This window comes from Salvelinus alpinus, chromosome 20 (assembly GCF_045679555.1).
Source record: "Salvelinus alpinus chromosome 20, SLU_Salpinus.1, whole genome shotgun sequence".
Lineage (NCBI taxonomy): Eukaryota > Metazoa > Chordata > Actinopteri > Salmoniformes > Salmonidae > Salvelinus > Salvelinus alpinus.
The window spans coordinates 16,175,731-16,190,670 of NC_092105.1; the positions used below are offsets into that span (position 1 = coordinate 16,175,731).

Here is a 14,940-nt window from a genome sequence, read left to right on the forward strand (position 1 = left end):
ACCTCCTCTGAGGTACACACCATATACACACCTCCTCTGAGGTACACACCATATACACCTCCCCTGAGGTACACACCATATACACCTCCCCTGAGGTACACACCATACATAAACCTCCTCTGAGGTACACACCATATACACACCTCCCCTGAGGTACACACAATATACACCTCCCCTGAGGTACACACCATATACACACCTCCCCTGAGGTACACACCATATACACACCTCCCCTAATGTACACACCATATACACACCTCCCCTGAGGTACACACCATATACACACCTCTCCTGAGGTACACACCATACACACACCTCCCATAAGGTACACACCATTTACACACCTCCCCTGAGGTACACACCATATACACACCTCCCCTGAGGTACACACCATATACACACTCCCATAAGGTACACACTATTTACACACCTCCCCTGAGGTACACACCATATACACACCTCCCCTGAGGTACACACCATATACACACCTCCTCTGAGGTACACACCATATCCACACCTCCCCTGAGGTACACACCATATACACACCTCCCCTAATGTACACACCATATACACACCTCCCCTGAGGTACACACCATATACACACCTCCCCTGAGGTACACACCATATACACACCTCCCCTGAGGTACACACCATATCCACACCTCCCCTGAGGTACACACCATATACACACCTACCCTGAGGTACACACCATATACACACCTCCCCTGAGGTACACACCATATACACACCTCCCCTAATGTACACACCATATACACACCTCCCCTGAGGTACACACCATATCCACACCTCCCCTGAGGTACACACCATATACACACCTCCCCTAATGTACACACCATATACACACCTCCCCTGAGGTACACACCATATACACACCTCCCCTAATGTACACACCATATACACACCTCCCCTGAGGTACACACCATATCCACACCTCCCCTGAGGTACACACCATATACACACCTCCCCTGAGGTACACACCATATACACACCTCCCCTGAGGTACACACCATACATACACCTCCTCTGAGGTACACACCATATCCACCTCCCCTAATGTACACACCATATACACACCTCCCCTGAGGTACACACCATATACACACCTCCCCTGAGGTACACACAGACCCCCAAAAGCTCCAGGCCTGAGTGGTTATTATTTCCTACTAATCTTTTCTCCCTGTTCTGGTCTGCACCAGGAATGTCAGAAGAAGCTGGAACATAAACTGGGCTTGGATTCCTATCTCCTGAAACCGGTCCAGAGGATTACCAAATACCAGCTCCTGTTGAAGGTATATAATCTTTAAAGATCTAATCTGCATTTGGGGAAACAGCACCACTGACTCACCCCTCTGCCCCTCATCCCCTATAGTCCATACCTCATCAGCCCAGCTCCATCCTCTCTCCTTCACTTCCTCATGCCTTAAAGCTGAAATCCATACAAGGGGACACAGCACCACTGTTCACCCCTCTGCCCCTCATCCCCTATAGTCCATACCTCATCAGCCCAGCTCCATCCTCTCTCCTTCACTTCCTCATGCCTTAAAGCTGAAATCCATAAAGGGGACACAGCACCACTGTTCTCCCCTCTGCCCCTCATCCCCTATAGTCCATACCTCATCAGCCCAGCTCCATCCTCTCTCCTTCACTTCCTCATGCCTTAAAGCTGAAATCCATAAAGGGGACACAGCACCACTGTTCTTCTTTTTGTTTTGTTGATGAAAGAAGCATCCAGCAACGTGGTAAAAAAAAGTTGCAGTACATATTCCGATGTTCTATCGTGCGTGCAATGATGTCAGATGGCGAAAACTGTGTCGGTTGTTTGTAGTAACTTCTTTGATGTTGTAATATCCCAAAGGGACGTGGTAGTTTCACCAATTAAGGATTCTAGCTTTGTTGTCTCAAACATTAAAATATTTAGGTCCATATTAATATCCTTTGTACTTTGTTCTTTATACACCATTCCATTACAGATCCAAAACGTCAATGTGTGTCTTTGAATTGTAGGAGCTGCTAAAGTACAGTAAGGGCTGTGAGGGGTCAGAGGCCCTGCAGGAGGCGCTCACCTCTATCCTGGGAATCTTGAAGGCTGTCAATGACTCCATGCACCTCATTGCTATCACTGGATACGATGTGAGTTTATCATCGCTCAACTTCACATTGTATGAAATGTACTGCATATTGTATCAAATGTACTGCATATTGTTATGAAATGTACTTCATATTGTAGGAAATGTACTGCATATTGTTATGAAATGTACTGCATATTGTATGAAATGTACTGCATATTGTATGAAATGTACTGCATATTGTTATGAAATGTACTGCATATTGTTATGAAATGTACTTCATATTGTATGAAATGTACTGCATATTGTATCAAATGTATTGCATATTGTTATGAAATGTACTTCATATTGTATGAAATGTACTGCATATTGTATGAAATGTATTGCATATTGTTATGAAATGTACTGCATATTGTTATGAAATGTACTTCATATTGTATGAAATGTACTGCATATTGTATCAAATGTATTGCATATTGTTATGAAATGTACTTCATATTGTATGAAATGTACTGCAAATTGTATGAAATGTACTGCATATTGTTATGAAATGTACTTCATAATGTATGAAACATATTCCTTTCATGGCGTCAACATCACATTACATCAGAGATGTGAATATTACATGAGTCAGCAGCACCATAGCTTATGATGACACATGAACTTTCTCCTGACCTGTGACCCCTCCTCTGATAGGGTCACCTGGGTGACCTGGGCCGGCTGCTGATGCAGGGGTCATTCAGCGTGTGGACGGAACACAAGAAAGGTCACGCCAAGGTCAAGGACATGGCCCGCTTCAAGCCTATGCAGAGACACCTGTTCCTGCACGAGAAAGCCCTGCTCTTCTGTAAGAGACGCGAAGAGAACGGGGAGGGCTATGAGAAAGCCCCCTCCTACAGCTTCAAACAGTCCCTTAGCGTGAGTCAGTCAGTCTGTCTGTCTGTCTGTGTTGTGTGTCTGTCGGTCTTACCAAGTGTTTGATATTGCAAGTGAGTTAAAATAGATGTTTTAGAAGGTAACATTTTCCAACACGGTATGCCTTCTACCAGATGAGTGCTGTGGGCATCACTGAGAATGCCAAAGGTGACAACAAGAAGTTTGAGGTCTGGTGCAACTCACGAGAGGAGGTGTACATTGTGCAGGTGCGTGACCAGCACTCAAATCCTGCCCATTCGACTGCTATAGATTACATGACAATGTATTTATTTTTTACAATGATACACAAATCACATCTGACTCTGTTTGGAATGTAACACATATATCTGCACTAACCAGTAATGGGTTTCATCGTTGTAATTCAGGCCCCGACGAATGAGGTGAAAACGACGTGGGTGAACGAGATCCGGAAGGTTCTGACAACACAGCTGGAGGCCTACAGAGGTAGACCTGGGGTCATATAGTATTTGTTTTCTTTCTAATACTTAGAGTGTATTATATTGTAATTACATTGAGTATTACATTGTTCAGTGCTCATGATAAGGTGGGACTGTGGTAGATCTCCCTGCATGTCTTCCAGAAGCCAGCCAACAGAGGTCGTCAGACGGACTGTTCCAGTTCCCTCCTACCGCTGGAGAACCTGTCAGCCTCGGGTCAGTCACCTGACACATATTGACCAATCACAGACCCCCTCCCACACTTGTCCCATATCAAATCAAATTTTATTGGTCACATACACATTGTTAGCAGATGTTATTGCAGGTGTAGCAAAATGCTTGTGCTTCTAGCTCCAAAAGTGCAGTAATATCTAACAAATTACACAACATATACCCAATACTCACAAATCTAAGTATAATAAATATAAGACTATATACATATGGTTGTGCCATGTCAGAGCGGAACGGACTAAGATACAGTAGAATAGTATAGACAAACAGTATATACATATGAGATGAGTAATGCAAGATGTGTAAACATTATTAAAGTGACTAGTGTTCCATTCCATATTGACCTATCACAGACCCTCTCCCACACTTGTGCCATATTGACCTATCACAGACCCTCTCCTACATTTGTCCCATATTGACCTATCAAAATACTTTAAAGTACTACTTAAGTTGTTTATTTGGGGTTTCTGTACTTTACTATTTATATTTTTGACAACTTTTACTTTACTACATTCCTAAAGAAAATGATGTACATTTTAATCCATACATTTTCCCTGACACCAAAAAGTACTTGTTACATTACAGGAAAATGTGGTCTAATTCACATACTTATCAAGAGAACATCCCTGGTCATCCCTACTGTCTCTGATCTGACGGACTCACTAAACACAAATGCTTTGTTTGTAAATTATGTCTGAGTGTTTGAATGTGCCCCTTGCTATCCGTAAATACAAATTGTGCCGCCTGGTTTGCTTAATACAGTGGTGCCCAACCAGGGGTACTAGGTCCCCTGAGGGTACTGGGACTATCCACAGGGGGTACTAGAACACCTGAGGGTACTGGGCCTATCCACAGGGGGTACTAGGACACCTGAGGGTACTGGGACTATCCACAGGGGGTACTAGGACACCTGAGGGTACTCGGTCTATCCACAGGGGGTACTAGGACACCTGAGGGTACTGGGACTATCCACAGGGGGTACTAGGACACCTGAGGGTACTCAGTCTATCCACAGGGGGTACTAGGACACCTGAGGGTACTGGGACTATCCACAGGGGGTACTAGGACACCTGAGGGTACTCAGTCTATCCACAGGGGGTACTAGGACACCTGAGGGTACTGGGACTATCCACAGGGGGTACTAGGACACCTGAGGGTACTCAGTCTATCCACAGGGGGTACTAGGACACCTGAGGGTACTCAGTCTATCCACAGGGGGTACTAGGACACCTGAGGGTACTGGGACTATCCACAGGGGGTACTAGGACACCTGAGGGTACTGGGACTATCCACAGGGGGTACTAGGACACCTGAGGGTACTCGGTCTATCCACAGGGGGTACTAGGACACCTGAGGGTACTCGGAATATCCACAGGGGGTACTAGGTCCCCTGGGGGTACTGGGCCTATCCACGGGGGGTACTAGGACACCTGAGGGTACTGGGACTATCCACAGGGGGTACTAGGTCCCCTGGGGGTACTGGGCCTATCCACAGGGGGTACTAGGACACCTGAGGGTACTCGGTCTATCCACAGGGGGTACTAGGACACATGGGGGTACTGGGCCTATCCACAGGGGGTACTAGGACACCTGGGGGTACTGGGCCTATCCACAGGGGGTACTAGGACACCTGGGGGTACTGGGACTATCCACAGGGGGTACTGGGCCTATCCACAGGGGGTACTAGGACACCTGGGGGTACTGGGCCTATCCACAGGGGGTACTAGAGAAGAATCATGAGACCAATGGCCTACTGGTAAAATGCACATGAGGGTGTACTTCAGGGGTCCTCCAGGCAGAGCAACATTCAGTTGGTGGTACAGTAACTGACAAAGGTTGGGAACCACTGGCTTAATAATTTAAAGAATGTGAAATTATTTATACTTTTACTTTTGATACTTAAGTATATTTTAGCAATTACATTTACTTTTGATTAGTAAGTATATTTAAATCCAAATACTTTGACTTTTACTCAAGTAGTATTTTACTGGGTGACTTTCACTTTTACTTGAGTAATTTTCTATTAAGGCATCTTTACTTTTAGTCAAGTATGACACTTGGGTCGGGGAGGTACTTAGATCCAGACTCATTGTGGAGAAGATACTAACGTCCGTGGGCATGACGTAGCTTTTGGCCGGTGCAAGGAGTCTGGGTAGCCAAGCAACTTGTCTTCGCCTCTCTTGCACCAATGAGAAGGATTTATTTTCCAGTCTAGTATGTCTAGTATAAATCACATGGTTCTGGGTTTTGTGGGTACAGAATTGATCATGGTTATAACCTGAACACAACATGTTGCGTACCCTCAGTGGGTTGCAGTGTGTTTCTGACTGACCCGTTTCATCCTCCTGTTTCCCCAGTTCATTTAGAAGAGAGGAGAGGAGCATGAAGGTGAAGAAGGGAGAACCCAGCAACCCTGACGCTAACTCCTCCCCAAAAACCAAAGGTGAACAGAAAGGGGGGGTAGGAGGGTCTGCTGTATAACGCAAACCCAGCTCAGACCACCACCTTTCAACTGGGTCTAATGCTAAATTCAGCACTATTCTTTACTCTCACCTGTGTCTAATACTTATCACTTTCCTAAAGCTTTCCTTGTTCATCTAAACAAAACTAGCTTCTGACTTTTACACTTTACTAAACTTTGCTTCTCCCTCTTTGATGAGATGACTAATCTTTCTCTTCACTTTCCTCTCTTACACCTTTTTCCCTATGTGGTCTCTTCTTTTTCTTTCTTTCTCTCATTACTGCACTTTCTATCTTTCGCTCCCTTTCTTCTATTGTGTCTCACATACCTCTCCCTGTCACTCTCCTGTTTCTCATCCCACTCGCCTCTCCCTCCTTCCCTCTCTACCCTGCTCCTCTCCTTCTCCTGGCCCAGACGAGGCAGTGACCAGTCCTACCTTAGACAGAGCAGCAGTAGCTAAAAAGCGTTTTACCTTGCAGGGCTTCAGCAACTTCAGCAAAGGTAATAGCACTATCTCGCCACCAGGGGCTGCCATAGTACCTTACGTTACTACATCATGACAGGACTTTACACGGCTAATGTCAGCACTGTAGCCTACAACATGAAAAAAATGGCATGCTTCCTTCCACAGACCTCTCACCTCCTGACAATAAAAGCTTAACTTTACCCAGGATGCCTCTCTCTCTGTCAGGTACAGATTAGTGTCTAGAGAGGTAACTTCGTCCCATAGCTTTAGCCGACCAATTAGAGCTGTACTGTAGCTGATAGTGAATAGACCGCTTCAGACCCTGTATCTCTGTTTTTCAACCCTGTGGTGTGTGCTACTACTGACAGAGTAGACATACTTCCTGTAACTTCCACTTTAAAGATGTGCTACTACTGATTTCTACTTCCTGATAGTGTCTAGCTGCTCCTCTTCACTCTCTCCTCTTGTATTCGGCTAGGTTCTGCCACAAGCCCTGACCATAAAACCAAACGTCATGAGATAAAGAGTGATCCCACTCCGTTCGGCTTCAAAGGTACACCATCCCATAATAACTCTGTTCACTGACTCTGTGGTCGACCACGGTCACTGTATTTGATCATTTCGACCGTGGTTGGTCAGGGTGATTGTTTTACACACAGCAGTTTCTCCCCTCAGACAAAGAGAACATGGTTCATCAGGGAATCTATGAAACATTGTGTTGACTGACAGGCAACAGTGGTCGTAGTTACCACGCTCGGTCATTTACTGTGGTTGAGCACGTTCGCTGCGGTCTATCCCTTTGACTGTGTTTCATTGCGGTCGTGTGTATCTATCTCTCTCAGACCCAGGACCTCACGCTCACCTCCACCTGGGCAGAGTCAGGTGGCTCAGCACCTCGAGTCTCTTACAGACCAAGAGGAGAGGTAACCGTACAGCACTCGACTGGACTGGTTTAGACTATTGAAATGTGGAATGATCACAAAATGGCTGCCGAATTTCCTTGAGAGGTTTGCCCCACATCTTTCTCACTCCCTACACACTGTGTTCCCAGGCCTGAGTGTGTGTATGCACATGCAATACATTTATCAAGAAACGGGCACGTTCCTGGTTGCTTAGTGGTGTTGCGGTTCTGAATGGTCCAGCACGATTACTGTAGGCTCACTGATGGCTTTGTGGTTGAGTTCCACTGGACTTGGTCCTGTTCTCTCCGATTGCGGTCCACCCCGTCACTGACCGTATCTGGTCTAGCAGAAGTTGCTGCAGTGCCTGCTCTCACTCTCTCTCTCTGTGTGTGTGTGTGTGTGTGTGTGTGTGTGTGTGTGTGTGTGTGTGTGTGTGTGTGTGTGTGTGTGTGTGTGTGTGTGTGTGTGTGTGTGTGTGTGTGTGTGTGTGTGTGTGTGTGTGTGTGTGTGTGTGTCCACACCATACTCTTATGTCCCCTCTCTCCCTTCCTCCTCTAGGATGGACCAAGGGCTCTCTCTCATTGGACGCCAACGAGGAGAATGATGGGTACTCTAGCACTGAAGAGCCCCTAACCTCAGACCCTGAGGACGAGGGGGGAAAGAAACTGGTGAGTGTGTATCTGTGTGATGATTGTCATCCACTCCAAGCTGTTTTGTAGCGCCACGTACAAACCGTTTTAAAAGAATAGTTTACAATCGTACATACAATGTAACACCCTATCTTGACTGGGTGTGCAGTGTGCAGGGAAGTACACAGTGGTGTCTGACTATGAGAAGTGCAGCGCCCAGGATCTGTCAGTCAAGAGTGGTGAAACGGTTCAGCTGATCAAGGAGGGAGAAGATGGCCAGTGGTGAGAATATTACCTCGACACTGGGTTTCACACAATCACACAATCACAATAGTCTATTCAAACAGGGTAATATTCATTAGGACACATCATAGTAAAAGGTGTACGGGGTTGTGTGTGTTTCTGCAGGTTTGTGAAGAATCTGAAGACTAAGCAGGAGGGCTGGGTGGCTGCTGCCAACCTTTACACCCTGATTGGAGAGTCCACGTCCTGCCAGTCTCTCACCAGCTCAGGTACAACCTCTCCATCTAGGTACAATTATGTGTGTGTGTGTGTGTGTGTGTGTGTGTGTGTGTATGCGTATCTCTCCTAAACCATCTCCTCTAACCTCTCTGTGAGTGAGCATCTCTCCTAAACCATCTCCTCTAACCTCTCTCTGTGTGTGTGTGTGTGTGTGTGTGTGTGTGTGTGTGTGTGTGTGTGTGTGTGTATACATATATATATACACACATATATGTGTGTGTGTGTGTATGCATATATATATATATATATTGCAGAGGGCAGTGGCTCAGGGAACCTCAGCACTTCATCCAGCTGCTGTGAGACCAACACCAGCTCCTCTGACATCAAGCCCTGAACCCTCCAACCTTCCCAGGCCACATCAGGCCGCCCCTGGTCTCCGGAGCCGAACGCTACAGCACCAGCTGGTGGCTCCCCCAACAAAGCAGTACTTTCTCCCCCACCCAAAACCCAACTTTCCCAACTCTCCTTACCCAGAGGCAAGCCCCTGGATTAGGATACTGGTCAGCCACTTCAAGAAAATGCCAACTAATGCCAGTGTTCCAGTGACCAGTCTATAGATAGTAGTGTCATTGATTAGAGAATGGATCTGGTGCCCTGGTGTAATTGTAGAGACACAGTGCAGTGTTTGTATTAAGAAGCTACATTCATCCATCTATCCATCCATCCACAGGATGAGCAAGTGGAGTATGAGGTCTAGGATTGGTGAAGGGTGAACTGTTCCTAGATCTGATCGTCAGCTATGCAAGCAGACCTGGGGCAGGCTAATATCAATGGCACTACGGCAGACAAAATGCCATGGACAAGATGGAACCTGACATAACCAATAGAATTTGAATAACATTCTAGAATGAATTAGAATTCTAATTCTTTGAATCTGATCAGGTGTCAGTGATGACATGGATCGTGTTGACCCGGTCTTGTTGTACTGTAGGCCTGTGTCACTGTTACAATTCTGTTGGTCCACATCATGGTACCTTTGATTGTCTAGAATTAGACAAGACTCTTTGTATTTTTCAAATAGAAAGTTATTGTAAATAAAAAGATTATGAATGCCAGTATACCTTGTTTAGCGTTTCAGATTGTTGCTCTGAGTGTTACCAGTCACCTCAAACATGTGACCATGGAAGTAACCAGTATGACCTATGGTAGTAGGCCTATGACTATCTTATTGCCTGTTGGACAGTGAGGAGACACTGTGCATTTGAAAGCTGAGGGATGTGAATGACTAGTTATGTACTTTGATAAAGATGTTATTCTACATATTTCTATCTCTGTAATGTAATCTCTCTCTACTCTTTCTCCCTTGCTTGGCCTTCTTCCCTCTTGTCTTCTTAATTAGCTTACCCTGTCCTGCAACAGTTTTGTATGACTCAGAGTACAGGAGGCTGCTGAGGGGAGGACTACTCATAAAAAGGCCTGGAATGTAGTGAATGGAATAGTATCAAATGCATGGAAACCATTTATTCCGTTCCAGCCATTACTATGAGCCTTGTCCTCCCCAATTAAGGTGCCTCCAACCTCCTGTGATTCAGTCACAGTATTCACTGTTGGTTGTCCTCGTCAAATAACTTTGAGATCCCTTTTTCATCCACTGCACCGGCTGTCCAGTCACACATGTATTAAACATGACTTCGGATGTATGCTAGTCATATTACGGGCATTTCTCCATGTGTACTGTGAACTTTCCTCCTTTTGTTAATAACTCAGAATCCAGTGTATAGTCTTAAATTATTTATTGCTTTACAATCATTTATAAAGATAGTTTATTACCTCACTATTTTCTTTCAGAAAGTCTGTCAGCATTGTCTGTTTTTTTATATTAAAAAGAACTTTGTGTCTGTGTTAACTAGTGATGACCCTAAACCCCACCTATTTCTACATTTTATCCTAAAACGTCCCACACAATCATCCTATTTCCCAAGTAAAAATAGCCTTTGCATGACCAAAACATAACCCATAATATTTTTACACCATTAAAATGCTCAGAATTGAAGAAATTGTACATTCATCTCTAACTATCAGGAAGCCTGAAAGAGCGGGCTGAGCTTATATTCATGAGCTCGCCTTGACTGACAGCTCTTTGAAAACGCCCTTGTGGCCTGGTAACAAGGTAAACAATCCTTACCTAAATTGTAATGCAGAACCCATTTTCTCTGCAAAATGCTCTCATGGCCTTGACGTGTGTCACGTTTACATATCATTCTAGGTGTACAGTTGCACTGTGTTTATGCATATATTAGTCCAATAACAAAGCTGCATGTTTGCAAAATAGAATACAGCATTCCGTTTCTCCATATGAAGTTTAGTCAGACTATTGCTTTGTAACTAATTACAGAATACACTTCACAAGAATTAGTAAAGCCCGAGACACCTTAGACATAAGGGAATGTTTATGAAAACAGCATATAATGAGTGTACTGGACAATTTATTGGTGCCTCTTCATTAGCATTATAAATAACAATATGTTCAGAATTGTATGTATTGATCAGACATTTATTTGATCATTTACAATTAGGCCAGCACAACCGAAATATTGATCAACATAAATTAAGGTGAGAAATAAGGGTGAGACATAATTTGACATTTAAAAGATATATTAGAGCCATATGCCTTATATAGCCACCCAACAGTGTGCAGGACCCCTTGACTCAAACAATTTGTAACACTGCTCTCCTGTCCGAATGCTTGAAGAAACAATACAAAGTAACAAAGTGTGATGTCATATCACGTAAATTACTTTGACTTTAGAAAACTCAACCACCTACAGAGATTGATGGGACCTGCATACCCTGCTTCAGTCAAGCAGGCTTCAGTCATCCCCAAGACTGAAGTGGGAGACAAATCCAGTTATGGCCGCCTCCTCGTCAGGCCTCTCACATGGGGCCGACAGGGGTCCTGGGATGGACACCTAGCACAGCTTCCACATATGCGGTGCTGGATCAAGGGTGACCTTGTTAAAGAGGAGATCCAGGAGCCTGTCTCAGTAGCCTGTAATATTTTTTTTAAACAAGGGAAATGTTTGTTAAATGGATAGTGAATTTTATTTATTTACTGTTCTGAGTTATGACACCAATTCATTGATGTAGTGTTCTACAATGTGTTTTTGAAGTACCTGATCTTGTACTGTAGGCATCAGTAACGATTACTGACTGCGTCGCCCCTGTGTCTCGTAAGATTTGTATAGGCTTTTGATCAGCTTGTTCTCCAGTTAAGGAAACACAACGGCAGAGATAAACGAAGCATAGACAGGATCCGGTTTCTCAAATGCTGAATTAATAACTCGGGCCAACGGACGAGCCAAAGACTTGACTAAACTTTTCGTTTTTTGGGGACGGTGACTGGGACCGTTTCGGTTTATTATTCAAAACCGGGCAGTCTGCAATCACGTGACCCTTTTGGTCAGTAAAGACATTCACAGATTTCATGAAAAGGCTTAGGGTTGTCAGAGGAAAAGCGACCTGAACGAGGCACTGATGACCTAATCGTTCAGCCTTAAACGAGGCGCACCAAAGACAGTCTTGTGTGTCAATGCGTATTCATCTGCCAACACTGCTGCCTGGACCAATGTCGCCACTTTCTGATCATTTAAATGAACTACAATTCTATCAGGCAGGTTGCTGTTAAAATCCTCCAACAGCATCAACTCCCGAATATCAGCAAAGGTGTTAGCTTTGCTGGCTGAACACCAGCGATTAAACAGACTCCTTGTCCCTAGCAAACTCAACAAACGTACGGTGAGAGGGTTTTTGTGGTTCCTGAAGCGCTGTCTATAAGCTTCAGGCACCAACTCATAAGCCCGCAACACGGTAGTTTTAACTGTATCATAGTGTAAACTGTCTTCCAGCGAGAGAGCAGCTACTACTTCCTGGGCTTTACCAGACAATTTACATTGTAACAGGAGCGGCCAAACGCTCAAACGCAGGGAAATATGAATCAACTTCCGACTCTCGAAATGGAGGGACTAAAGCTATATTTCTACTCACATCGAAGTGGGCTTGATAAGCAGCTTGTGGAGTTGCACTGGAACCAGCATCTAGCTCCAGTTGTCGGATCCTCACCTCCTTGTCGGCTTCTATTTTCCTAATTTCAAGATCAAACTGCATCTGTCTCTCTTTATCTTTTTGCTGCATTTCTAAATGGGCCAGCCTCACCTTCAGCCTAGCGGTCCCGTCTGAACGACCCGAAGCAGAAGATAAAGGGTCAAATCGGGGCAATGTAAAGGGGGTACGAGCAACCCCTTCCTCTGCCCTGTCCTCCGACTTGGCATCGGAAGGTCTACCCATCTCCTCTCCTGAAGCCTCCCGCTCCTCATCTTGCAATGAGAGAATTCGTTCTCTCACTAAACCCTCCCTGACTAGCACCAAAATCTCAGCCTTTCTCAGGGATAACGATTCCATAATGGTCAGCTACAGCGAAAAGGTCTACTTTCCGCAACCGCACCAAACTATCAACAGAGGGCACTTCAATGAACTTGGATAGGTGAGGCAGCCATCTTGTACACTGCAGACTACTGAACACAATAACTAGACAAGTCATCCACACTCACAACCTACCATCACACCTCAATCACTAACCACAGAGAGCTCAGTGCAGCAGGGTCCGGTGGGTTTAATGGAATCCCGGATGAGCCCCCATTATGTTACGCACACCTCTAGGAACACTCAACTCCCTACTACAACTCAACTCCCCGTGGTGTGAAAGAGGTATGGGACGGCAGGTGCGAGTAAGGATGACAAAAGCCAGAGAATTTACCGTTTACTAGGAATTTATTCCTTCACGCGGTAATATGGGGAAAAGGGGCTGGACGGAACCAAAGAAAGTAAATGTCAAAGCCTCCTCTCCTATCTTACCTGCCTACCCACTACCTAACTAGCACCACCTGGTGCACTAACCAAAATACAGGGGGTGGCCCACCCAGGTCTTACCTAGTGTGCCTAGACAGTGAATACTATGGGTTATGTATGCCCGCAGGCCTCTTGCCTTAGCACTCCCTAGGTGCCTTCCCCTTCCCCACTGGGAGCAAATGAAACAGAATATTATAAACAATTTCACAAACAAACTGAGAAACACAGGACATCAAATAAGCTCAATCTGACTGAGCAACAAACTCACACAGAACATACCAAAGCTGCTCCCATCAACTACTAACACAGGCAGTTTTGATATGTACTGTCTCACTCTCAACAACCAACACAGTATATAGCCATCAGCCTCCTCTCCATTCTGAGCAACAGAACTCTGCCTTATATCTTCAGAAGGAGTTGGTAATTGGAGACAGCTGCATCCTGACGAGGGGGCGGGGTCAGCTCTCCCATCATCAATGGGGCTGACCAATCAGCTGCTTGGGGAGAATTTCAGGAAGCTATTTCCTGAAATACATACATGCAAATACACAAACCACAACACAGAAACTGGGGAATGTAACACTGTGTCACTGTTACAATTCTGTCACCCCCAAGATTCATGGTTCCTTTGATTGTCTAGAAATAGACAAGACTCTTTATTTATTTTTAAATTGAAAGTTAATGTAAATAAAAAGATTATGAATGCAAGTATACCTTGTTTAGCTTTTCAGATTGTTGCTCTGAGTGTTACCAGTCACCTCAAACATGTGACCATGGAAGTAACCAGTATGACCTATGGTAGTAGGCCTATGACTATCTTATTGCCTGTTGGACAGTGAGGGGTTACTGTTATTTGAAAGCTGCCGTGCAGAGGTTTTTTATTCAGGGGAGCCCAATTGAGACCAGGGTCTCATTCACAATAGTTCTCTGAGAACAAACAACTCACAAAATGATATTTCAATAAATCAATGCAACAGCAAAAAATATAACTACAGTACACAACCAGCCAACACACTAATAAACCTCCGCAACCAGCCAACACACTAATAAACCTCCGCAACCAGCCAACACACTAATAAACCTCCGCAACCAGCCAACACACTAATAAACGTCCGCAACCAGCCAACACACTAATAAACGTCCGCAACCAGCCAACACACTAATAAACGTCCGCAACCAGCCAACACACTAATAAACCTCCGCAACCAGCCAACACACTAATAAACCTCCGCAACCAGCCAACACACTAATAAACCTCCGCAACCAGCCAACACACTAATAAACCTCCGCAACCAGCCAACACACTAATAAACCTCCGCAACCAGCCAACACACTAATAAACCTCCGCAACCAGCCAACACACTAATAAACGTCCGCAACCAGCCAACACACTAATAAACGTCCGCAACCAGCCAACACACTAA

General features: G+C 44.9%; 1 protein-coding gene across 11 annotated transcripts in view; it reads left to right on the forward strand.

Moving 5' to 3' along the window:
• Positions 1-10,520, forward strand: part of LOC139546366 (guanine nucleotide exchange factor DBS-like) — a 118,966-nt gene extending 108,446 nt beyond the window's left edge. For 5 of the 11 annotated variants that reach the window (XM_071354678.1, XM_071354675.1, XM_071354680.1 and 2 more), the window contains 14 exons: positions 1,218-1,310; positions 2,026-2,151; positions 2,784-3,005; positions 3,137-3,229; positions 3,389-3,467; positions 3,583-3,676; positions 6,049-6,134; positions 6,567-6,653; positions 7,097-7,171; positions 7,461-7,541; positions 8,079-8,188; positions 8,319-8,431; positions 8,558-8,661; positions 8,926-10,520. In XM_071354678.1, the coding sequence (XP_071210779.1) occupies positions 1,218-1,310; positions 2,026-2,151; positions 2,784-3,005; positions 3,137-3,229; positions 3,389-3,467; positions 3,583-3,676; positions 6,049-6,134; positions 6,567-6,653; positions 7,097-7,171; positions 7,461-7,541; positions 8,079-8,188; positions 8,319-8,431; positions 8,558-8,661; positions 8,926-9,005 (1,443 nt within the window). In that variant the 3' untranslated portion in view covers positions 9,006-10,520. The remainder of the gene's footprint in view (positions 1-1,217; positions 1,311-2,025; positions 2,152-2,783; positions 3,006-3,136; positions 3,230-3,388; positions 3,468-3,582; positions 3,677-6,048; positions 6,135-6,566; positions 6,654-7,096; positions 7,172-7,460; positions 7,542-8,078; positions 8,189-8,318; positions 8,432-8,557; positions 8,662-8,925) is intronic. The other 6 variants (XM_071354672.1, XM_071354676.1, XM_071354673.1 and 3 more) reach the window with 6 other exon arrangements.
• The last annotated feature ends 4,420 nt before the right edge of the window (positions 10,521-14,940 follow it).